We start from the raw sequence: 27619 nt of genomic DNA on the forward strand, positions 1-27619 counted from the left end.
TGTGTTACACTTTCAAGATCTACCTCACATGACTCTCCGTAGTCTTTTTTCTTTACTGGTGTACTCAGTAACTCAAAGCCCAAATATTGTAAATGTACAATCAGATATTATTTGAACTTTACTACTTCCTATATATCAACACTTTCACTTTTATTAAGTACAGAGAGAGACAAAAGCCAGTAATGCCATTGTATACAGGTGGCTTCTAGGTTCTGAGCTGGGCAAATGAAACAAAGGAGGGTGTGGCTAGATGTGGCTGATTTTTGTTTCTATGTAGCTTTTTGTATGCATTTCCTTCTATAGTTTTGGTTTTGTATAACTATAGGGGCAAGTCAGTTTGGGTAGGCACTTGCACTAACCATAAGGCCTTTTAGTTTAGCAACTTTGTAGCTCCACCTCTCACAACATCCATCCATCCATCCATTTTCCAACCCACTGAATCCTAAGTACAGGGTCACTGGGGTCTGCTGGAGCCAATACAGGGCGCAAGGCAGAAACCAATCCCGGGTAGGGCGCCAACCCACCGCAGGACACACACACACACACGCACACCCACACACCAAGCACACACTAGGGACAATTTAGAATCACCAATCCACCTAAGCTGCATGTCTTTGGACTGTGGGAGGAAACCGGAGCGCCCGGAGGAAACCCACGCAGACACGGGGAGAACATGCAAACTCCACGAACCCAGGTCTCCTTACTGCGAGGCAGTAGCGCTACCACTGCGCCACTGTCTCTCACAACATTGTATTAGATTATCATTTTAAGGCTTAGTTTCTTCAGTGCTCTATGTTTGATATTATGTGGTATTTTCCTAAAAGTAGTAAAAGAATTTATCAGCTTTTCTTTAATTACTACAAGATTTCTATTAGAAAATAATATTAACTATACTGGAATGGTTATGTTATGTAATGCGATGTTATTTGCATTAATTTGTCTCTTAAAAATAATTAAATATATAGATCTTGCAAAAAATTGACTTAACACTAGAATTACCAGAGCCTATGAAAAAACTCATAGATCTGACCCACCTTAAATCACTTCGCACCTCTCCATCAGCGTCTTTTGTCCTGTAAATGTGTCAATAAGCAGCAAGCAGCCAGGAGCCTACTATTACATCCCCCACCGCCGCACAGTTTTCTCAGCTCAAGTCTGTTTACCTGCGTGTCAGTTGCTTAGAGTTGTATAGAGTGACAAGTCAAGCAAAATGACACCTTTTATAAATACTAAATCGTTATTTGGAACACATGCATTTCATGTGTGTTCCGTGTCTACAACGATCTATGTAAACACATCGTTAAAACAGAAACGTTTTTCATGTTTTAGTAATAATTGACAAAATGTAGACATGAAGTGCATAATGTGTGAAGCCTGAATTCCAAATATCAAATAAACACTTTCACAAAAGGTACAAATATAACAGAACAAATGCTTACATGTGGCTGCTTTGTCAAGCGATATGCTTCCCACATGGTGCTTCGCATACTTAAAAGATCAAACAGCACATATTGATTTTTGATTGTTTGCTTTTCTCTCTCTCTCTCTCTCTCTTGCTCTGACATTCTCTGCTCCTGACGGAGGGGGTATGAGCAGGGGGGCTGTTCGCACCCCTAGACGATACTGACTCTCGTCTAAAAATGCTGAAAGATTATCTTCACATTGCTCCCTTCCGTGCAGCTGCTTTGTCAAGCGACATGCTTCCTGCACGGTGCTTTCCATCTCCATACTTAAAAGCTCGAACGGCACGTATTGATTTTTGATTGTTTGTTTTTCTCTGTCTCTCTCACTCTCTCTGACATTCTCTGCTCCTGATGGAGGGGGTGTGAGCAGAGGGGCTGTTCGCACACTGGCCTAGAGGATATGGACGCTCCTCTAAAAAATGCTGAAAGACTACCTTCACATTGCTCTCTTCCTTGCAGTTGCTTTGTCCGGTGGTGCTTAGCATACTTAAAAGCCAAAGAGCCCTATTGATTTTTGATTGTTTGCTTTTTTCTCTCTCTCTCTCTGACATTATCTGCTCCTGACCCGCACTCCTTTGAAGAGGAAGATATGTTTGCATTCTTCTAATTGTGAGACGGATCTGTCATCTCTGTCCTGTCATGGAGCACAGTTTAAACTTTTGAAAAAGAGACAAATTTTTGTTTGCAATGTTTGAATAAAGTTCCTGTCTCTCTACAACCTCCTGTGTTTCTGTGCAAATCTGTGACACAAGCATGACAATATAAAAATAACCATATAAACATATGGTTTCTACTTTGTGGATTTTCACCTTTCGCGGGGGGTTCTAGAACGCAATTCCCGCGATTGAGGAGGGATTACTGTACACTTCATGTCTACGTTTTGTCAATTATTACTAAAACATGAAAAACGTTTCTGTTTTAACGATGTATTTACGTAGATCATTGTAGACAAGGAACACACATGAAATGCATGTGTTCCAAATAACGATATAGTATTTATAAAAAGTGTCATTTTGCTTGACTTCTCACTCTATACAACTCTAAGCAACTGACATGTAGGTAAACAGACTTGAGCTGAGAAAACTGTGAGGTAGTGGGGGGGATGTGATAGCAGGCTGCTGGCAGCTTGCTGCTTATCGACACATTTACAGGACAAAAGACGCTGATGGAGAGGTGCGAAGCGATTTAAGGTGGGACAGATCTATGAGTTTTTTTGTAGGCTCTGGTAATTCTAGTGTTAAAAACTAATCTTTCTCCAAAATTAAGATAGTATCATGACAGGTTTAAGATTTCTGCCATGTAGTTTTCTGTAGTGCAATAGCAACTAGACTCATTAAAAAAGTCAATCATGTTAAAGGATATACAATATTATTATCCAGTAAGAGCTACAGATGCATTTTTGGACACTTTCAAGCACAACAGTCTTCAGTGTGTGATTCCATAATGTGTAAAGACTGTAAATTCACCCTTCACAATTTACTGAGTTTTCTGCTGGCTTAATTTATCGCAAGCTTGAACGAAGCCAATCATGTGCCACAACTTCACCTTTTTGTCAAACCATTCCTCAACTTAACAGGAGAATCCTAAGAAAACAAACCATCTGTTAATCAAGTGCATTTCTGTGATTGTCTTAGAAGAATACCTGGGTGTTGCATTTTTACAGTTCCCTCAGGTTTATTGGAACCATTTGTAACAGAAATTAGCTGATCTCCTCTCTCTGAACCTGTAGGCCCATACTCTGTTGTGCAAAAGAAGAGAATAAAATATTATGTAATGTTAATTATGATACTGCAAGGATCTTGAAAATAAGCTGTTCTGAAACATAAATCAGACTTAACAATAATATTTTAAATAACACAGAAGACATCTTAGTAAGAAAGGGTATTTAAGGGAGATGCTAGAGTTTAATACTTCCTGAGGTATACTAAGAATGTACTACTCTTTGATGAAGGCAGCTATAGTATAAATTTCATTTTTGGCACAAGTCTATAGTTCCTTGTTATGATTTATATTTTATTGCTATTCTAACATGGTAGTCCACATGGACAATGCACTGAGCTGTGGCAGAAGTCACATTAAAAATGATATAGGTGTATTCAAAGTACCTTTTGAAAATCTATTGAAACAGCAGCTTCACGTCATGATGGGCTTATTTTTGCAAAATAGGATTGGATGTTTATAATATTTATATTTATATATATATAACCCATTGGTTTAGCATTGCTGTTACACAGCTGTAGGGACCTGGGTTGGATTCCTAGCCCAGTAATGTCAATGGGATTTGCAGATTTTCCATCTGTCAGTGTGGGTATTCCTCTTATCTCTCACATAGAAAAGTTGTGAGGAACAAGTAATTTGCCAACTCTAAATAGTTCCAATATGAGTAACTCTGGGTGTATATGTAAATGTTCCCTTAACTGGAATGGCATTGTCTGTAGAACTGGTTCCAGCATTACACCTGACAGAGCCACATTCAGAAATGCTTGAATTAAATGATGGATATATGCAGGTTTTTCATCGCAGGCACAGGGTCCAGATGAATTCTCTCTGAAGTCTGTGTAGCTGTATGTTTTGGGTTTTCCAGTGTGTTTAATAAGTGCTCCATCCAAGCTGCCTTCCTGCTTTACAGTATGATCAGTTAGACAAAATGGCAATGCTAAAAGAAAAATGTCAGGCTTTATAGCCAAAAAATTAAATAAACCAATTTTATAAAATGATTTAAAAAATATCAATTTTGCTGTTTCAACTGGAATGCCAAAATTCAGTCCTGGAGAATTCACCAGTTACTGTTTTTAATTTCCAATTAATTTCAGTAACGATAACATCTCTTATTGGTGCCCAAGGCCCAGATCAAACAGCTACTAACATCCAAATATAAATTGTTCACTTATATGAATGCACATGTAATGTTTAATAAAAATAATGAAAATAAAGTACAAAACTTTAATAACTAGCCACCCTCTAATTTTTTAAATAATTTTTCTTCTTAGTTAATGAACTATACCTTCTTTATTGTATTTTAGGCTTCCTTTTTTTCTCAAATGAAATACCCAGTTATATTCTAACTTGGATTCATAATTTATTCTGAAAGGCTAGCAGCTTACCGCACCTGCTTCACTATGGGCATTGTGGACGCATGCTAATTCCTTGATGCAAATCACCTAAACAACATGACAACCACCAACATTTTCAGGACTACTTGTCTTATTGCTTCTAATACAAGTAAGGAAAATGACACCTTAAACTTTTGTTTACCAGGTTCATCTTATTAACAAAACAAGCATATGAATTGTTGCTGATGCACCAGGTCTGCTTTTTGTAACCTACTCTAGAAACTAAACAACACAGACATTCTTTTAGATGGAAGGAACAAGTCCTAACATCTTAATAGAGTAACACCATCCACTCACCTCAGCATCTTAACTTGAACTACCTGGTTGTACCCATTCTTTAAAATCAGTGGTACAAAACAGGATAAAGATGCATGAAAAATGTGTGTCATTGAAGGGAGATGATGAGTCTTCAGTGGAATTTTTCTAAGGGTGGGATTTGAATAAGTGAATCAGAGAGCAGGAGGACACAAAAACCAACAATCATAAGAAATGGGGATCAAAGAAAGAGGCAATCAAAATACTGACAAAAGAAAAAACACAGATTGGAAAAACAGAAATGAAAAGGTGGAGTATGACACAGTGATTTATCAATAAAGTAGTCAATGATAAGAGGTGACTTGGTTAGATATTAAGACATATGATTCAAACAAGTATCGGGTGATGGTGCAACAATTTCCATCTCCAAACATTAATAAATAGGAATGGATTAGTGCAGGGGTTTTCAAACTCGGTCCTGGGGACACACTGTGGCTGAAGGCTTTTGTTCTAACCAGCTTCTGTTTTAAATTGGACTCCTGGGTTAATTAAGAGAACTGTTATTTCCCAGATTCTGTGTTTTGGGAACAATAAAGAAATTAGAAAAGTAAGTTTGGTTAAAAAAAAGTAAAATATACTAAGCAGTTATACAGAAATAATGTATTTTTTTCTTTTTGACAATATTTTTAACTTTATCCTCATGCTACTCTTCCAGGTGTTCTAATTGTTAAGTAAATCACATTTATTTAGTGGATTTGATGCTAAATTAGTTAGAGTCTTTCATGATTCAGTGTTCTTTGCCTGGGTGTCTTCCTCTACTTGTTTTTAACTGTCATTAATATACAATGAAGGGAGCAAACTGCACAGAGAAAGGGTAAAATATAATAAAAACAACAAAAGATGGTTAATCGTTTAAATCTATAGCAAAAATAGAAATATTTCCAAGTGTCTTATAAATGTAAAAATCACACTGCTGTGCTTTTCTCTATGTAGAATAAGAGAAAAGAAAAAAAAATACCAGCTAATTAAATGAGATCAGTGTTATCAGTTGTTGTCACTGATTATGAATCTGTTTGAACTAAAACATGAAGGCATAGTGGCACCCCAGGACCAATTTTGAGAACCCCTGAATTAGTGCATGGCCAATTGAAGAAAACAAATGATTTCTGATTTGTAAAAGTTGTTGACTAATGTAAAGGTGCCTGTATATTACTAAATTGGCAAACTGAAGCACAGTACATAACTATACAAATATCATATTTATTTCAGGAAATTGTCAGTTATGATCAGTAATTAGCAACCATTTACAATCAATAGGGACCTCCTAAGGACTGATTCTGGATAAACCTACTATGTACTGCCTTGGTCTTAATTGAGGGCCAGTAATCTCCATTGAGCAAAGTAATATTATACTGAGCTCAAAGCACTGAAATCTTATATTATATTTTGCTTTGCAAGAATTTACTCTGAATTAACACCTGTTAACACTAAACAGCATTTTTACATGTTGTCTTCTTTCTGTTATACCTGTTTGTGGCTTGGTAAAATCTGGGGTACTGTCAGTAGAACTACTTCTATAAGTGTTGAACTGCTGTCTGCTCTCTGTAACTGGAAAGTTATCTCCTGCTGTGCAAAAAAAAACACACAATGAAAGTTTATTTAAATTCCCAGATACAGTAATCAAAATTTTCCTTTATGAAAAACCATCTGCAAGAGGAATATACTGACAGATTAGCACAATACTGAAGCTGTTGTGGCTAAAACCTGCTGAAGAAATTCTGAAATTTATTTTAGTTATACCATTCCAGTAATCTCTGTGTGGGAGAAAAAAAAATCAGTTAGAAATAACCCTGAGTCCTCCGCTGAAGAAGAAAAATACTAATGCTGGAATCTGCTGTGATTCTCCCTGAGGAAGACATTATAGGGTAGGTAGGTTCATCTTCTGGGCTCTTTTTACAGCACAATCTTAGACCTATGGACAAAAGTGAGGATAACTCAAGGTTGTACACAAGTAAACACCATATGAAAATGTATGTCATCATAGTTTTCTGTTGACCAAAGCAGAGGATGTCTTTGTGAATGTGAATACAATGCATGTACATATCTCCTTAAAATTAAAATTTAACCACCTCATGAAAGAATTATAAATACCAAGGGCATACCAATGAGCAACAAAACCCTACAAATAAACATTGAATCTGATAATAAAATAAATTAAAATGTTAGAAGCAGTTTAACAATTGTGCTTTTTATTTAAACTTTTTAAATTTTGGTCTTAATTAATGGGAAACCATCAAATATACAGTATTATATGAAGTGTTAAAAAGTATTTTATATACAGTCAAGTGTCTTAGTAAGGACACATAGTATCCATTACTACAATGAAAACCTATTTTTGTTTACTGGCCAATCTTCTTAACATTTAGTCCAAAATGCAAATATAACATACGTATCAGGGTTGAAAAAGCACTTATAAATGCATGTGTAAGCTTTAGTTTTAAACACTTCAATATTACTTTAAAATATGAGTGAAAGAAAGAAATATGTTTAACATTTCATTTTATAAATTATACAGTAAATAGTTCTGATGCTGACTGATGAGATTTTCATTAAATATCCCATTTGGAAAATGTTACAAAGCAAATTTTTAACAATATTCATTGTGGTGAGAAATTTTTCACAATTAGAATTAATACCTGAATTTTTTTTAACAGCAGGAGTGAGTTCAAGGGAGTTATTTTTTACAGAGTCAAGCTGCTTTGTCCTTTCTGGAGTTACAGCATCTTCCCCTGCTAAGTTAACAAAAAAAGAAAAAATAGAAAACCAGATGTTCTGTAACTGAAGACATACACATAGCTGGCTCTCTAGAACCCTAAAAGGAAGAACAACATATGTCAGTTTGTTAAATAATTGAGATGTCACCATTTGCTAATCAGACATTACACCAACCAAATTAAAATGTAATTAATATAATAATGCAGAGAAAATGTAGATGATACATTGGATCAACATTACAATTAACTCAGACGGGACCTTATTAAGTTACATTTGAACAAAAAGACAACCTACAATCATCTGACAAAAAATCCTCATCACATCTCATAAGCTCCGATGTCCTCTAATCCCCTCAGCTTATCTGTAACTCAGAAAATGAGTGGGTGGGTGGAGTGTCTCAAACTCTCTCTACAAGCAAGAAGGCTTTGTGTCAAAATGTCTATGTATGGTTTGAGGCAACTTTGAGCATTCACACATGCAATTTAAACAGATGAGCTAAGTAAAATGATGAGAATTAAATATGTGACACATTCTTGATATGGAAATGTAAACAATAATCAAGAGAAGAGAGTTTTTGAAGCACACATACAATGCAAACGGTCTCTTTGTGCCTTGAAATGCACAGAGCATTTTGATTTCTGTCTAGGCCGGAGTCTTTAAATTATGAAAGGAGTCATTTTACATACATTCCCCACTCTTCTTGATCAATATTCTACAAAAAAAACCACAATTCATGTCTATTAGTTTGCAGTATTTATCTTAAAAAAAATCTCAATCCAGATAGGCTAGCTCTAGATATCGATATATTTTGGACTGACTGTTTCTTATGCTCACAGATCTAATTATATTTTGAGCACTTCTGGTTATTTCCTTCCATTCATATATTGCCATAAAAATGGACTATCATTTATTTTTTAATAAAACACAGGAAAAAAAACAAAATAAATATATACTGTATTTATTATATAATGTATACTGCTTGGTATATAACAGATAATAAAATGATTCCCATTATAGACAAAAAGTATTGTTTTGTCTCTGTTTGCCATTTGAAACAAAGATGCATTGAAAAGTCAGAAGTACAGAATGTACAGTATGTATTGTTATTGACTCAAATTTACATTTCAAATCACATATTAATCATATTACTAGGAAAAAGTTCTTTCAGTTAAATAACATTGTTAGAGTAAGGGCTCGTTTATACTTCACGCTCAGAACGCGTACACACATGCATCATGGCTGCCACGTGTTCCCAGCATTCATTTGATGTGTCCTCTGAGCAGGTCCTCAGAAATTAACGAGACACGTGCGTGAGATGCAGAACCAGCAAAAAGTTGGGGGGCGCAGTGTGATAAAAGTCAGAACGTGACGTCAGAGTCTCTGCTTATTATCTACTATACATGTGGCAGAAAGCCTCTATGCGGATCCTATGGGATCGATGTCCGCACTTCGATGTTTGAAGAACGGTTCGATGTGGTGAAGCAAAATGCAGACATACAGATGCATTCATGGTGCTTTTATATTGAAGCGTCGCATATTCCCAATCGTAATGACACGATACATGTTAAAAGTCTCACATACCGTCTTTTGTGCCGTCTTTTTTTTTTTTTTCAACTTCACAACAGCAACATAATATACACAGCTGTATTTGAGACACAGAGAAAAAAATGAAGGACATGGTGAAAACGTGCATTTTGTGAATAAAGTGGAAATTTCAGCTTTAATCTCGAAATGTCCACTTTAACCTCATAGTTTACTTTATCATTAAAGCAGACTGTCGTAACTGTCATCCCAATTTTTAATCACTACGAGCTTCTTGGACTTCCTCCTGACCTGACAGTAGCGCCAAACAGCAATAGATCACCACACAGAACACATTAAATGTATGATATTCCAACTCTCTGTAAATTTAGAATCTTTAGATTTATACTTGATATCACTTTCATGATGAAATGCATTAAAGTATGTATGTTACATTTTACAGATAAATCGTTAATTTTGTTTAAATAATTAATATTGTTAATAATTACACACATGAGGGTGACATGGTGGCGGAGCGGTAGCAGTGCTGTCTGTCAGGAAGTTATGTCGCTGGTATTCCCTGCTTGGATTCCACACTGTGTTCCAGGTTCCTTCCAAAGATATGCAGATTTGGGGATTTGGTGCCGCTAAAATGACTCCAGTGTATGTGTGTGCTTGTATAGACCTTGAGATGAGCTGAGGCCATGTCCAGGGATTGTTTCTGCCTTGTGCCCAATGCTTGCTGGAATGGACACATCCCTGGATGATGTATTTAATCATTAAACATCCTTTTCAGAGATATTGCAGTAAGGTGTCATTGGAATTTAATGGGTGTTCCAGGCAATTCACAACACAGAGAAGCAGAACCTGTTCTCACCATGAAAATATCTTGCACTGCCATCTGCTGGATTCCTCCAGATTTACGTAAAGTATGTGCGCAAGTAGAAAACAGTAATACGCCTGCGTAGCAGGAGCGTCCGCTGCAGCATGCGTCGCGTCACGTGAAGTATAAAACCGGCCTAAGAACTCTAGCTGTAACTGTAGCTTCTCAAGTTGCTAAAAAATGAATTCATGCTTTGATTTTTAGCCAACTAAAGTATTACAAGTAAATCTTAACAGTACTATCTAAAAAAGACATAAATCTGTGGCAGGGAGTGAAAAATACTACAACATGCAACTTAATATCAGAAATTTCCTCCTTATATTTTAGAATGTCTGCCCTCCTATGTTGCTAATTGTCATTATGGCTCCTCGAAAAAAACAATCTGGGTTTTCTGTTTCTCATCAACAGTATCTTTGACTTGGGGAAGAATGTGAATGTTCCAAACCACTGAAGAGACTTGCTGCATTAAATCTTTTTTGACTGGTGCATCATAACAATAATAAACAACTTTCTTGTATTTATTTATGGACTGAATAGTGTTTTGGAATTGGAGGTTTATTTACTCCAGCATCCCATTGACTGGACATTTTGCTTTTCTCTCTTTTCTTCACAAATGACCATATCACCAGATTTTTGACTTTTATCATCCAACTAGTAGAAAGTATGTGCAGGTACAGCCTCATTAGAACAATCTAGACGAGAACAGGCCATTCAACTCAACAAAGTAAGCCATTCCTATCTATTTAATTCTTCTAAAGTAACATTGAGTCTAGTTTTGAAGGTCCCTAAAGTCCTACTGTCTACCACATTACTTGGTAACTAATTCCATGTGTCTATGGCTCTCTGTGTAAAGAAAAACTTTCTAATGTTTGTGCAAAATTTACCCTTACGAAGTTTCCAATGGTATCCCAGTGTTTTTGTTGAACTCATTTTAAAGAAACAGTCTCAAACCACTGTACTAATTCCCTTCATAATTTTAAACACTTCAATCATTTCACATCTTAATCTTTTTTTGCTTAAATTGAAAAGGCTCAGCTTTTAATCTTTTCTCACAATATATCCCCCTGTAGCCCTGGAATCAGCCTAGTCACTCTTCTCTTAACTTTTTCCAATGCTTCTATGTCCTTTTTGTAGCCTGGAGACCAAAACCACACACAGTACTCCAGATGTGGCTTCACCAGTGCGTTATATTATTCTTGAGCATAACCTCCATGTACTTGTACTCTACACATCATGCTATATAACCTAACCTTCCATTAGAATTCGTTAATGGCTTCTGAACACTGTCTGGAAGTGGATAGTGTCAACTCCACTACAACTTTTAAATCCTTCGCGTAAGGTGTACTTTTGATTTTCAGACCTGCCATTGTGTATTCAAACCTAACATTTTTACTTTCTGCATGTAATACTTTATATTTACTTGAATTAAATTTCATCTGCCATAAATCTGCCCAAGCATCTATTCTATCCAAGTTCTTCAGTAATGATTTAATGGATTCTAGATTATCTACCAATCCACCTAACCTGTTCCTATCCATATCATTTATATATAGTAAAAATAGCAGCAGCCCTGGCACTGACCCCTGTGGAACACCGCTCTTAACGTCGGCCAACTCTGAGTTTTTCTCACATCAACCCTTTGCTTACTGGGTCTGAGCCAGTTTTGCACCCCTCTACAAACAAAACCCTGAATTCCCACTTCTTTTAGTTTGATGCCCAACCTCTCACATGGCACCTTATCAAATGCTTTCTGAAATTCAAGATAAGTGATATCATATGCTATACTTTGATCATATCCTTTCATTGCTTTCTCATAGAATTCCAACATGTTGGTAAAAATTGACCTTCCTCTTCTGAATCCATGCTGACTCTTCAGTAAAACTCCTGTTCTTGCCATGTGCTGCTCAATCTTATCCTCAATAATTCCTTCCAATCAATTTACCTATAATGCACATTAAGCTTACTGGCCTATAGTTTCTTGGATCTGCTGGTCACCACTCTATATAATGGGATAAAAATTGCCATTTTCCAGACTTTTGCAATTAACTCAGTGCACATTGACATCCTAAAAATATGCAAAGGTGTTTATATATGTGCTCACTAACCTCCTTAAGGACTTGAGGTAAAATATAATCAGGTCTTGGTAATTATCTGATTTGTCTGTTTAATCTGAGCAATACTTCTCCCTATATAATTTACAAATCACTAAGTATCTACTTTCTCAAATGTAAAGATCTCAGAAAAAAGTGAGTTTAGAGCATCTGCTTTTTCACTGTCTGTATTTTTTAAATTCCCCTTTACTATTCCTGATGCACTTCACCTCCTTCTTGACTGTTCTTTAACTATTAAAATACTTAAAGAATCTCTGAATCATTTTCACCTTATCTACCATATTCCTCTCCAACTGCCTTTCAGTCTCCCTAATATATTTTTTAACTGTTGCCCTCATGTTCTCATAAGCAGTATGATTATATTAATCTTATAAACCTTAAAGCTGTTTTTTTCCTTTGCAGATTCTTTTTCAATTCTTTATTAACCCACTGTGGAGTTTTTTTATTATTACTAATTCCACATTTTGGTATGTACCTGTCTTGCATTCTATGTAAAACATTTTTAAACCTGCTCCATTGCTCCTCGACTGTCTCCACATGTAAAAGCTTATCCCAGTCTATCCTCATTACACTTTGCAACATCTGCTCAAAATTTGCCCTACCAAACCTAGCAATTTTAGTCTTTGCTTCTGCACTCCTCCAAAACACTGAGAATTATGTAATTCATTATTGTGTTTGTTATCTTATTTGTATTGTGTTCATTTGGTAAATTTGTGATATGCATGTTTCATCTATTCGAATTTTGTTATATAAATAAACGTTGTTGTAGTTGTACACAGTAAAATTAACACAGGGATAATTTCTTTTTAACATTTTTTACTTTATTTTGGTAAATCTGTGATTCAAGCTAGGGCTGCTTTTCTTTCTGACTGCTATACCTTTTACAAATTTTCTGGGTTTTTTTTGCTTAACAATTGTCACACACTTTGTTACATTTTGCTCACTTTATGACAGGCTTTATTAGACTTTATTAAACTTTCTCCTCCACTGAAATGTTTAAATAGTCCATAATCGTAAACATGATCAAAATTATATTAGCCTGGCAAGTATCTTCAGTTTGATGAAAATATTATAAATTTAAAAGCTTCATATGAATAAAATGCTATTCTTATTTAAGGATAAGTAAAGAAATTCTTATTTAAAAATAAACTATTCATACCTAATTACGTAAAGTTTAACCAGTTAGGAAAAATGTAAAAGAAAAAATGTGATCTCTGTATGTTTAGCTAATTATCTAGTGTACACCACAGTTAACAAAAAGTATAAGTGAGTAAAGAAATTTATCTAGTAGGTTAAACCAACCTTTTTTGTTTAATCCAGAATACATTAATATCTGCTGTAAGAGGTTTGTGCTTGGGAAGTAAATATTTCATTAGAACACACATTGGACAAATGCTGCCATTATAGTAATGGATTTTTTTTTTTATTTACACATTTCCAGTTGAGCAGGGTCTCAGATTTAACTCTCCCAACGCACTCTGACTCTTACAAATGTACCATAGATAGTAGGTAATAAGAATATACTGTGGATACAGAAATTGTTTACACCCCCTCAATTTCTAGACACTTTATTCTGTTGTAGATTTAATTTTAAATGGATATTTTTTCTATTTTGCCCATCAATCTAAAACTTGATTGGAATCTACCTGTGGCAAATTAAACTGATTGAACTTTTAATAAGGCATGAACCCCTGTATATATGGACCTACAATGCATGATGGTAGCAGCATCATGCAATGGGGGTGTTTCTCAGTGGCAAGACAGGAAGACTGGTCAGAACTGAGGGAAGGATAAATGCAGATACTGTATGTCTTTGAAGTAAACGTGCTCCAGAGTGCAGTCCTCAGACTGGAACAGTGGTTCACATTTCCATATGATAATGACCCAAAGCATACATCAATGTTGGAGTGGCTTCTGGACAAGTCCCTGTTGTCCTTGTGTGACCAAGCCAAAACTCAGATTTAACCCTCATAGAACATCCGTATACCACCTGAAGGTGGCAGTTTGCAGACACTTCTCATCCACTCTAATGGAGATTGAGAGCATCTGCCAGGAAGAAACAGAGTAAGTAATGGTGTGCAACACTTGTAGAGACTTACCAAGGAAGACTTGAAGCTCTTATTGCTGCCAAACAAGCTTCTACAAAGTACTAAATTATACAAATAATCTGAATACTAATAGAAATGACAGGCCTCTGTTTTGCATCTTAATAATTTAGCAAACTTTTCTGAAAACATCTTTTTACTTTGTCATTATGGGTAGTTTAGTTTAGATTGATGGGCAGAAATGGCAAATGTATCCATTTCAAATTAAATGTATAACACAATAAACTGTACAAAAAGTGAAAGCATCTAAATACTTTCTGAGTCCATTTTATACTTAAATGTTTTTTAAAAAGTAAACAGAAGAGTTATTTTAAAGAAGACTTTTACAATTCAGTATGAAAGCTTATTCAGAGACAACATGCAACAGAGACCTTAGATACAAAAGAAAATGATTTTAAATACAGAACAAGATGATGTTAAGATACTCTCCAAAACTTTAGCTAGAAGAACTGATAAAGTGCTTCCTTCTGTAATATCACAAGACCAAACCGAATTTATTAAAGGCAGGTACTTAGCCTCAAACCTTCAGCATCTGTTTAATGCAATATACTTACCCACAAAATCTAACTCACCAGAAATCTTTGCACACAGAAAAAAACATTTGATAGAGTCCAGTGGGACTACCTATTCACCCCATTCAAATATGTCTGCATGGATAAAATTTTATATCAGTCCAGAAGCCTCAGTTTCTATTAACAACACTAAGACTATTTCAAACTAGAATGTGGCATTTGACAAGGGTACCCATTATCTCCATTGCTTTTTGCAATAGCCATTGAGCCACTGGCTTCTCCTTTTTAAAATACATCAGAGATAAAAGGCATTATCAGAGAAAGACTTGAACAGAAAATATCACTATATACAGATTATATTGTACTTTATATATCAGACCCACAAATATCTTTATCATTAGTCTTTAACACATTAACAGAATTTCTAAAGACATGTGACCTCAAAATTAAATTGAATAAAAGTTTTATTTTCCAGTGTACTCATACTAGCACATCATACTAGACTGGACATCTATACATTCATTCTATAAAAACAATGTAAATATCTAGCGATAAACAGAACAAGTAAATATAAAGATCCTTTTCAGTACAATGTTGGTAGCAGCATGGAAAAAAATTAAACAAGATCCTTCTCACCTTAACAGAGAGAATCAATATAGTCAAGATGAAAATCCTTCCTAAGCTTCTACAATATATCTATTTCAAAGTATCCCTACATACATCAACAAATTATTCTTTAGGAAACTAGACTTAATTATAACCTTGCTTATCTGGAATTCAAAACATCCATGCATTCAAAAATCAAGTCTACAATGACCTAAAGCAGATGGTGCAATGGCACTACATACATTTCAATCTTATTACTGGGCTGCAAATATACACACTATAAAGATCTTGAAATTGGCAAAAAGAAATTAATTTACACCATCCTGGTCAGCAATGGAAGTAAAATCGGACTCTGCCTCTTCTTTACATGCAATGCTTTTTGCCTAATTGAATACAGTACTAACTTTTGTCATTATACTTATCATCCAGTCTTTCACAAATCACTGAGAATATGGAACCAGTGCAGGATGCATGTCAAGGTAAAAAGCTTTTATCTGTTGCTCCTCTACACAATAATCACCTTTTTCAGCCTTCTCAAACCTGCTTAATATTTAATCTATGGAAAACATTTGGAATTAAGACACTAAGAAAACTGTATACAATCAACATATTTGCATATTAGAAACAATGACGCTTCTGTTCCGGAGGAAAAACTGATCAGTATTGAAGATTCAGCCAGCATCTCAATAATATTTAAAAACATCCTTGGGGACAGTGAGAAAGGACCTTTCAATTAATGTCCCAGAAAAGGAGATGAAGTCAGCCAAACACAAAATACACTCTACCTCTGTATGTGCCAGGCACTCATAATTCAGCTTAAAATCTTTTATCAACTTATCTCAATAAATATGGTCCAAAATGTATCCAAGTAAAGGTCCAACTTGGGAACACATTGCCATCTAGCTTCAGCATCACTAGACCATATGCTTTGCCAATGCACCAAATTAACTTTATTTTGGACAAAAATGTAAAATACTTATCAGATGGCCTTGGTGTCACACATTCCTAACCTTTTAAGAACTATATTTGCTGTACACCCAGATGGGCTTAAAGTGGATAAGGACAAATTGATTGTAATACCACTCAGACTTATCTTGATTAACTGGGAGAATCCCAAACCACTTTTTATAACGTAGTGGGTAACTTTATTATTTGAAATCGGAAAAAATGAAATTCTCACTTATATAATCTGTCCAAACTTTTTTAAAACATGGCAAGACATAATAAAAACATTTTAGATTAAGCATTCATGTATGGGGATTTTTTGGCACTGCCTTCTTTCTCTTTCTCTGATCTAGGGGTTGAAGTTTTGTTTTATTAGTTTTTTTTAATTATTTCTTTGGCTTTCTTTCTAGATTGATTTAGAATTTGCAGTCATTTGTTGTATAAGTTCTGCAAATTGTATCAGCTTGATTGTATACTATGTTACTTTCTTGAACTAAAATTAAAAATAAAAAAGAACATGATTGCAACAACCTAGTATCATAAAGTGAACACAATAAAGAAATAAAAATGAAAAACTAAAAAAAGAGTGAAGACCAACAATGGTGACTTTTTCAGTGGGTCCAATCTTGTTCTCATCTGTTTGTGAAATTCTAAATAAATATGAGACTGAAGTTTCAAAGACTCTGGAATTCGTCTTGTGTTTAGTACAATTTCCTAGTTCAAAGAAAGGCAGGTAGATTGTTTGGTGACTCTAAATTGGCTCAGTGCAAGTGATTCCTGCTTTACCTGAAACCCAAGTAGAGTTATTTTAAATGTGGACTTTAGTGCACCATACCCTGTAATAGAAAATGCCATACTGATTGCCTTGTGTTGTTTTCCTGAAAGGTGGCTGTGGTCATTGGCTGTGGCTATGACTTCTTCACATTAACTTAGATGTGCCGCTGCCAACTTTAATGTGAACCAGTGTTAGCACTCTGTAACGGACAGTTGGGACTCTTACCCAGTCGGGACACCTTCATAAGAGAAGGACCTGGGAAAGGAGCTTGCATGGGGCAGTACCTCCCCTGAAATGATAGAGGGCAGTGCCATGGGTTTAGTGGGCTGCTTCCAGGTGCTTTATAAAAGGGGCTGCCTCACTCCATTCAGAGAGCCTCAGTTGGGAGGTGGAGGACAAGGCTTATGGGAGGAGGAGAGGAGGCGGACAAGAGACAGAAGAGAGAGAGAAGAAGAGACTGCTTGTGGTTATTGTGCTCGTTGTACTGTGCTGCATAGGTGGGAAATGAGGCAAAAGTGTTTCCCACAGCTGAATAAATGGGTGTTGTTCTGAAGTTGTGTCCTGGTGTCTGTTGTGCTGGGTGTTTGGAGAGCTGTGCGCCCCCCTGGAGGTAACAACTCATTATCATTACTTTAAGACCATGTTTTCTGATGAGATAATTTGTATCTGTTGTCCTTGTGACTGTTTACATTAATTTATTTTCAGTTCTGTTTCAGGAAAGTAGGAGATGGCATTTCATATGGTGCAAATGAAAGAATTTCAATTCAATGTCAAAAACCAGGAGGGCACTAGATCACTCATTAGTCATGTATGATAACAATTTAAATTGTTTTTAAATTAAGTACTTTTTCTTATCCCATCACAAAGTACTTTTAAAAGAAAATGTTAATGACAATATTGTTAATTGCATTAACTGTAACAATTAAGAATCGTTTTTTTTAGGAGAGTTGGAACAGTTCAGTCAACTTGGACATCTATATCAAGGATCAAGACCCCATTTATTGAAGTGCAGCTTTCATTTTCCAGTTTTACCAGTTTTAATTTTAAACCTTTTTATGTTTCTTTTGCTGTGGCTATAGGTACCATATACAGTAACTAGTGTTTGGCTGAGGACATCTATGAATTTATCTGTGTTGGATGTTTCAGGCTTGTTACAGAGGCCTTCTGTATGATAAGTTAATAATGGGAAATTCAGTAGGTTGCTTTTCAATCAAATGCAACACCTGTCAACTTTTGGTCATGAATCCAAAAATTTTATGCTATTTTCTTTAAAGCAGTCTTTGGACATTTGGTAAACTGTAAACTAACAAAGATATTGTCTGGATTCTCATGACAAGCATTTCTTCACAGTAATAAAATAATTTATCAAAATACTTTCAAGGAGAAAAGCATCTGAAAACATTCTTTTCTAATATGAGTAACAAAGTTATAATATTGGGAACTGAAATATGTACAACTGAATATTGATGTAAGCTAAGCTAACCTTTTGTTCATATGTTCAATGTGTTACAAGGAGTACCCTACTGAAGATATACTATATACCTTTGAGAATGCAAATTTTAACCTATTAAAAAACTACATTAAAATAATATTCACTTGATTCAAGAGCAACATGAGATTTACTACAGTGGATATCTAGGGCCAAACTTCAAAAACAACGAGCAACTAACAATCATACCTAAACAGAAATCCTAAACAAAACATTTGTGTCTCTAACCAAAACAAATAAAGTATTCATAGATTATTTTTCTGTTAAATGTATAAAGAAATATTTCAACCTTGTGTCTTCTTCATTAAGAGGACCATAAAATAATGATTAGCGATCCTTGTTCATCCTGTTCTAAAAAATGTCACAAATGACACATGCAATGCAGCATAGTTTTTACGATTCATGAATTTTAGCAAGCATAATTAAGCCAGCACACAATGTGTCTGTACAGAAAGCCAACTATCTGGGCAACAGTGTGGCTTTCACATCTCATGCTAGATGTGTTTGATTTGCCAGCCCTACACATGCAACTTCATCTTCATAGAATAAAAACACATATCATATATAGGAAGTCTTTGGAGTTTGGAAAGAACACAACAAAGCTTATACTGTGTGTGTGTACCTGCCATATAAAACAAAGAGTACACAACACGTGTTTTGTCCTAATTGGGGGTCATCAGGTGTACGCACCTTTGCTTCCCCTTACGGGGATCAAGCTTTGGACACCAGTGCCTGAGGCGAAGCCTCTCACATTTCGCCATGGTGAATAGTTCACTTACTTGACAGGGTGAAGATCAGAGTATTACATTCATAGGTCTAAATCGCAATCTGATTATTTGGATGGTTACCTAAAAGGTAATGCTTGTGGATGGTCGGCCAGTCAGTAAACATTTGCCACCTACTCTCAGTTGCTTGAAGCAGATCATAGATAAGTGATACAGTACCTGTCAAATAAGACACACCTTTGCTTCATCCTAAAGGGTTCAACCCTCAGTACTGTATCACATATCACTGATCTGCTTCTCACAACTGAGAGGGCATGGTGGATATTTGCCGATTGGCCGATCATCAACAAGTGTTACCTGGTAGGTAACCATCCAAATAATCAGATCGTGATTCATACCTATGAATATACAGTGTATATGTATATACTGTATATATATATATCACACACTGTATGTATGTATATATGTATGAAAACTCTCTGAATAATTTCCACAACTAAATTGTGTTCAAAAATCTAGTTTACCTCTTTCATTAAATACTCCTCAACTTTTAAACTCTAGGGAACATGAAAAGGAACTTGTATACCTTTATGGCAGAAATAAACTATTATTTTTTTATTTCTTGTTTTGACATAGTAGCTAACAAAAAATATTAGTCTAACAGGAAGTATTAAAATACTTTTGGAAGCTACTGAAATAAAACTGGATGTACCATAAATGTACTGTATACTGTAATTGGAGATTTTCATTAAAGTATACAGTTCATTTTCAGCAATTAATGTAAAAAACAATGATACAGAAAAAGAAGAGTAAACAAACAAAAAGTTTTCTGTGTGCAGAAATCATTGATTATAATCATTTTGAATTTAAAAAAAAATCTGTAGCCCATTTATAGGGATCATTCACAGCCTTCTTAGAGAGCTGCAGATTACTAATAATGCCCAGAATTATAGTCGTTGTCAGCTCTGATTCATGTTTCTTTGAGTTTAATTGCATAGAACATCAATATTCTGCTTGTCCTATGTACAGCACTGAAATGGTAGGCAAAGTTTTATATTAGAAACTGCATGCAGAATTACTGAATAAAATTGAGGAGTAGTGAAAGGAATACATTAGAAGGCTATTATATTTTGATAAAAAATAGAGTATAATCAAATCAATAAACCCTAGCATTAAATATTGTATCTTATATCATAATGTGCATCATCTTTACATACTTTTCATTAAGTATGGAATGTAAAGGGTAAGGCACATTTGTTTTTTATTCTAACAAATACACTAATGATTTCCTGTTCTTAGCATTTTTACAGAAAAGCAATGCAATGTTAAACTCCAAAGTTCCATTTTCCATAGCCTTCAAACAATGATCACTGTAAATGGCATGTACAGTAAAAGCAATGTAAGAAGTTATTCAGGTTTGGATGGCTGGCTGCTAGGATGGAATGTGACAGTCATGTTAACAGAAATATGCAAGGAAGAAAGAAATGGATTGCAAGCAGAAGTTCAGTTTACCCAAATTGATTCCTAGCCCCTGTGCAACAACAGGAGGTGGTTTTGTCTTTGATATTCCTTTGTATTGTTCTCCTTTATCAGCTGTAGAAATAAAACCAACTGAAAATGTTAAAGGTGGTACAGTGTTTACCGATGCTATTTCCAACTTTTTGCATGTTAAGTTTCTAAACTGAGCTGCTATAAGCAAACTTGGTTGTGGCATATGTTGATTCTTCATTTGCCACCAATGCTGGAGAGTTCAGCTTCTCATAGCTCCATAATGGAAAAAGTGAACTTAAAAAATGGATGAATTAATGAATGAATGAATCAATCAATCAATAAAGTAATTATGTCAGTAGTGTTGGTTAAAAAGATATTTTTGAAAAACAGGAAAACTTCACTAAATTTTGCTGCAAAACAAGCCTATAAAACCATGAAAAGGAAAACATACTCGGGTAAAATGCTGTACAATGTTAGCCAGTCTAAACAGGGGTGTCAATATCAATACCTATGTCCAAATTTTGCCATTGGGCCTTTTTAATGTGGTCTGCTTCATCAATATTCAAAAATTGTTACATACGGCCTCCAACAAGTGTTAAGTTTTCTCAAACACACCCTTTAACATGTTAATATGCTTCTACATATTGTTTAATTTATCTGGATTACATTTACACCTGGCAATCAAATGTGTCTCCTGTATCCACTCAAGTATGTCTATGTAGCACAGCACAGTGTAATGAACCTATAAGAAAAAGTAAAAAAAAAACAAAAAAAAACAACTTTTGTATTTTAGTATGCTAAAACTATGACAGTCTTATGAAGGAGTTGGTAGCTCAACTTCACACGTGTCAAGGCCGCTACTCGATTCTTTTTTGAAAACTACAAAAATGTCAAGGTTGCAACCTCCTTATAGGATTTTTTTTGTCTTGTATGCTGACTTGATTGTTATATGTGGATAGAAAACGCATTTGCATTTTCACTGAGGTTAAACTGCTCATTATCCATTTCTGACCAACTCTGAATGTGGTTTGTGTGATCAATCAACAGCACATTTGCACCAGGTGCCATCTGATCAGGATGCATGTTAATGGATGTGGAAATGGATGTACTTTCCACTAGCTGCATTTTCTCCCTAGTGTCTGGACCCCACTTTATGCTCAGGCATATTTTTTTTCATGTGGTCCTGTGGCTCCTGGTAGCTTTCCTAGCCCATTGAAATGTGCAAAAAGAAAGGCTGATAAAGCAGGAGGATAATTCCAGGAGAGAAGCAACACAATTATGATGAACAGAGAACTACCTGTATAGCTTGTAAAAGAAATAAGGCAGTAGTTGTTTGTTATATAATAAATGGCTCACATTTGTTATATAAAGTGTTATTTTAGCCCTCAATAAAACTGGGTTTAACACTCCAGGGGGGTATTTTCCGTACGTCACTTAAATCATCCGAGATCAGATGCCTCATCTTGGATGAGTTGATGCCGGTGTAACTCATCCGGGATAAGTCGGTTTTTCAAACGCAGCCGTGTGGTAGATTAGTCTAGCTGGATCTAATCATCCGAGATGAATGCACGCGCCCGCGCTGATTAAAAAGCCCATATATATTGAGTCTAGAAAACATGATCAGCAAGTCTTTGGTAGGCTGTAACAAAATGACGAAAGAAAGGGCGTATTTTTTTTCACACAAGCGGAGCTGGACCTTTTATTCGAAGGACATGAACAATTTCAAGATTTAATATGCACAAGGGGTAACACTACAAAAGCAGCCCAAACCAGAAAAGACAGCTGGCAAAAAGTGGCCGACAAATTAAATGCTAAGTAGTGTGCATTGTACTTACTGAATGCAGTGTTTCATTTCCTTTGTGTCAGATTAATTATTATTTAATATGTCATAATTCCAGATCAAACGTGAGCACAAGGAAAACATAGAAACAGGTTAAAGTGAAGTACAAGAATATACTTCAAACTGGTAAATATTGGTATATACTGTAACTATTTAAAGAATTGTTGACATAAAGAATCATATATAATATAAACATTAATTTTAAAGCTAATAAGAAGGCAGACAAGCAATAAACAGGTGGAGGTCCACGCGGTCCAGACCTAACCCCTGCAGAAGAGTTGGCTCTCCAGCAAAATGCCCATCGCCCTGTTTCTGAGGGCATTCCAGGGGGAAGTTCCTCCTCAGAACCAGTGGCAGGATGCAGTGGTCACTTCATTTCAGGTAAAGGATGGTCATTGCATATATTTGTCCTCCATGTGTGCCATAGGTATGTTCCATATAGCCCTCTTTTTTTTGATGGGTCAGTTGCAGGGAATGCCATATCCCTAGAACCTGTGTCTGACCAACGAGATATTGACGAAGGTCAAATATTTGATGAAGACACTGTGTCTGATTATTCATCAGGAGGAGAGGTAAATTTTCCAAATAATCTTTGAGAATGTAAGGCTGATTGTGAGATTCTTCATGGAACTGTGGGTGTTTTTACCTGTGTATTACCTACCTGCAATGGCATGAACACCTCTTTTATTGTCTGCACACGCAGGTGTCCAGGAAACACTATGAAAACCTGAAGGAAATATTTCAGAGCCAAACAGACTTTACGAATTGCACTTTTAGGTAGATTTTCCACATCGCCTACAGTATATAAAAAAGTGGCACTTGCAAAAAACCTCAAATAAGGTAATACACACTAATATAAGGTGCTAAGAAATTTTTGAGGTACAATATTCCCCCTCGGCTAAAGCGGTATCTTTTGAAAATAATTTCCTCCAGGAGCAATAAAGGATCTTGCCAATCGCGCAAAACCCTCTCTATATGAAATTCTCCTCTTATAATTTGCGTACCAATATCAATTGGTTGCTCATTCATGAACAGTGAAGCCATGACTGAATGAATTCCATGCACAGACACTGATTAAGTGTGTGAACTAATTCTTGTTTACATAGAATAAACCAGCTCCGAGCAGGTTTGAGGATTAGGATGTGTTGCTATGACAACACTTCCAGCAAGAGTTTCGAAAAACCGACAGATCCAGGATCATGCCAAATCGTCAACAATTACATCCGGCTAAACGAGTAATCCACATACGAAAAATACTCCCCTGATCTAAAGGCATATTTTCATCTTTACTAGCTACATATACAAGTTATATTGGTAACTTAAAGTGTGTGAACAGGTATTTACAATACTTGTTACAAATATTGTATATTCATCTTGTAAATAACTGGCTGCTACTCAAAGTGAATTTCTACAACCTTATCTGTTATCCTAAGTGTGATAAACGAAGAGTGCTTTGGTAAAATGCATAGTTTCAAAAATAGTAGAAGGACAGTGTCTACCAGCTGTAATCCATTAACATATTGATTTTTTACACATATTATATAATAAATCCTCTCTGTAAAATCCATTTTGCAAAATTTTGTATTTCAATTTGGATGTCTCATAACCATTTCAAAATTCTGGGCAGGTACTATGCTATACTTGTCTAGGAGTAAAGTGCAGTTGTTGGGCTTTTATTAACCCCATGGAAACCCTACACCATTCAAAAATGTAAAAATGAGTATCTTATAATAAATTAACAGAAATAAACAGTGTAACTTATTTATATAGAGATTTGAGAAAAATGCACCATTCTGTTCTAGCAGAAAAAAAACAAGTGTCTAAGTTTGTAAAGACTAGTGTGAGCTCTACCAGCAGGTAGACTCATAACACATGTCTTTCAAAATATTACTAAACTTGGTAAACCTGGAATGAAACAGTAAAAGAAACTCAACACCATTCTGTTAAGTCAAATTTCATGAATCTTGACTAAGCAAAGAAAAAATGGATTACAAAAAGGAAAAAAAAAGAATTTTAATTACCCCAGAAAGGCTTTGTTCTTTGTCTTGTGTTATTTGGCTTCAAATATCCTTGACCCCAAAGTCTTGCGCCATCTCTTGAAGTCAAAACAGTAGCTGAGATTTTCTTTTTCAAAATGCTGGGGATGGTAGGTGGAACTTCAACCAGAGAAGGAGAAGTACTTTTCCTAATGAAGTCTGCTTTATCTGAATGAGGAGAAAAATGTAGCTAGTGCAATGGACATAGCACAAGGTTCAGGTCTTTCCATGGATTCTTTTGATACTGTTCACAAGGAGTTCACTTATAAAATTGAAGGTGAATAAAACATTTTCTGAAATGCAGGAGAGCTACTCTTTAAATTGTCAGATAAATTATTCACATTACTCAATCTACCATCCACAGTTTCTTGATTCTTGATTACTAAAGGAAAGTTAAAAGTATACATTTAATTCTGGTTTTCCTGCCAATATTGAGAAATCAGGAGAACAATGATATAAGCCAGTACTGTAATTTCCTAAAGTATCTGACATTTTTTCTAGCTCATTCAAATTTCCTACCAATGCTATACCTATACAAACATTATCTTATTGGTTAGTTTAGCCTTATGTGCAGAGTATTCATATTGTCATTGTGGAAACGTGTTTCCTTCCACAAATGCTGTCTACTATTGAATAGCTGTACAAATAGTAATACTGTAGGTAACCTTATAACAAAACTCCTCTCAGTTTCAAGTTGGAGTTTTGGAATTCATTTTGATGAAATTTGTATGTTCTTCCTAGTTGTAAGAGAGCTTGAGAATTGGTATGCATATAGTACAAAGTTTAAACACATGCTTTGATCTTGAAGAGTAACTTTTAAATATCCCTAAGTAAGTGTGTGGGTTGTGTCTCTGGGGTTTGTCTGTGAGGTTCAGCGATGTTTAAAGGAATAACACCTATCAATAGCAGGTTCCCTGCCTTGCGCTTGTTGTTCTCCAAACAAGTTGCAACTATTCACCAACTATATTACTGTTAAGAAAATGTACATATGGGTATAACATAACATTCTCAAGCCCTCTTAATCCAATTAAGGGGGTAGGGAGCCAGAACACATTCTGGCTTATAGGGTGCAAAGCCAGAAAAAGCTATGGACAGGGCAAAATAAATATATATACAGTATATATACAGTACATATATATATATATATATATATATATATATATATATATATATATATATTATATATATATATATATATATATATATATATATATACACAGTATAGGGTGGCCCATATTTATGTATATGACGTGTCACAGGCTGTAGCATTTAAACTACTGCATGAAAAGTATCGAAAGTGACGTCACTGTGTAGCCTGAGAATGGGAATAACAATGTGCTGGACTGCACAACCCCTGCTGTGTTAGAATACAGAATGGCGGCGAATCGATTGTTGCTAGAGAAGCGCATGTGTTGTTTGCATTTATACTCCAAAACAAACAACTATGTGGTGGTGAAGAGGAGGATGGCAGTTGAGTTCCGAGGCAGTGGCCCCAGTGTGCTAACCATCGCAAGAATATACAAAATTCTACATCAGCAGTACTGTTTTGCAAGCAAAAGGAGCAGGTTGGCCCAGGAGTGTGCATACCGATGCCAACACAGCTCTTGTGGCGAATGCCTTTCAAAGTTTGGTTCTTCTTCAGGCGTGTATCGATCTGGATGGCGCATTGGTGGATCATGCCATGTAGAACAGGGAATGAAAAAACATTTAAGGTTCTTAATGTTCATGCTCCATTATGTTACATGATAATAACATTTGTAGTTTCCTGACAATAATGCCTTTTCCATCATATACATAACTATGGGCCACCCTGTAAGTATATATATATATATATATATATATATATATATATATATATATAATATTGCTAGGGATGTGCAGACCAGCATCCCAGCTGGACTTAACTTGGGAACCTAACCTGGCAGGGATGCCAATATTATGGAAGGACAGGGGAAGGCAGTGTATTCAGCTTATTGTCTTCCCCCATACGATAGGTGGCAGCATCCCTAGGCTGCAGTACCCATTCAGATGGCTACAGGGAATGCCATGGGTATAGCCTTGTTGGGATCTGTGCGTGCTGCTAGGGTGTGCTGCAGGGAGTCTTATTCCCTATTCTTGGAGACTTCTGTATGGCCTGGAAAAATGCTTCCAATGGGCCAAGCCCTGGAACCAGAAGTATTCCCAGGACTCCAATAAAACTGCCTTGTCTGGTTGAGTTGGAGCTGGGAGAGGAGACAGGCAACACACGCCCTGGAGAAGTAGCAGTGCAGAGATAGAGAAAAAAAGAAGAGAAAATCTGTATGATTATTATAAAAGGTATTTTGTAGTAAATTACCCCGTTTTATTTGAACATGGGACTTGTTTTGTGTATTGTGTTTTATATATATATATATATATAAACATGTACCCCAGTGGCTAAACCTGCATTAGGAAATAAAAATATGCTTTGGTTATTAGAAGAAAACATTCTTAAGATAAAAACTTGTTGTACAAAACCATGATTCCTTTTATCATTTAAAGTGTTAACACAAAACAAAAGTATGATTAAAAAATATTGAATACTTTATACATCACAACATTTAGAAATGAAGCTGTCTCCCTGGAGTAAATGACAATGATGAAAACAAGCATATTGCCATGAACTTGGTGAATATCAGGATATGATTGAAGCAGAACTGATAACTGCAATGAGGAAGCCAAACAATAAAAATGAATGATGATATATGGCTAGAAGCAAGAAGATGATGGCAAGAGTTTTAAACATCATGCTGCCCTTACAAAAAAGAAAAATACAAGTAAAAATGTGTTTTTCTGAAAATATAGTCTTCTACAGACAATGGAAATGAAAGACAATGGAAATGAAAAATTAAAAGACAGAAGGATAATCATACAACCTTAAAAGTGGTAAATCAGCATGAGTATGGTCTAGAGTAGGAGCAATAAATGAGGGGATTAATTATGTTCTTAAGAGGCA

General features: G+C 35.5%; 1 protein-coding gene across 9 annotated transcripts in view; it reads right to left on the reverse strand.

Annotated features, from left to right (window-relative positions):
- The window catches only part of LOC114650360 (target of Nesh-SH3), a 254882-nt gene that overhangs the window by 75338 nt on the left and 151925 nt on the right, over window positions 1–27619 (reverse strand). For 6 of the 9 annotated variants that reach the window (XM_051926064.1, XM_051926066.1, XM_051926065.1 and 3 more), the window contains 5 exons: window positions 24631–24813; window positions 20791–20871; window positions 7528–7623; window positions 6359–6457; window positions 3106–3201 (listed from right to left, as the gene is read on the reverse strand). In XM_051926064.1, the coding sequence (XP_051782024.1) occupies window positions 3106–3201; window positions 6359–6457; window positions 7528–7623; window positions 20791–20871; window positions 24631–24813 (555 nt within the window). The remainder of the gene's footprint in view (window positions 1–3105; window positions 3202–6358; window positions 6458–7527; window positions 7624–20790; window positions 20872–24630; window positions 24814–27619) is intronic. The other 3 variants (XM_051926061.1, XM_051926063.1, XM_028799939.2) reach the window with 3 other exon arrangements.

Source organism: Erpetoichthys calabaricus, chromosome 4 (genome assembly GCF_900747795.2).
Source record: "Erpetoichthys calabaricus chromosome 4, fErpCal1.3, whole genome shotgun sequence".
Lineage (NCBI taxonomy): Eukaryota > Metazoa > Chordata > Cladistia > Polypteriformes > Polypteridae > Erpetoichthys > Erpetoichthys calabaricus.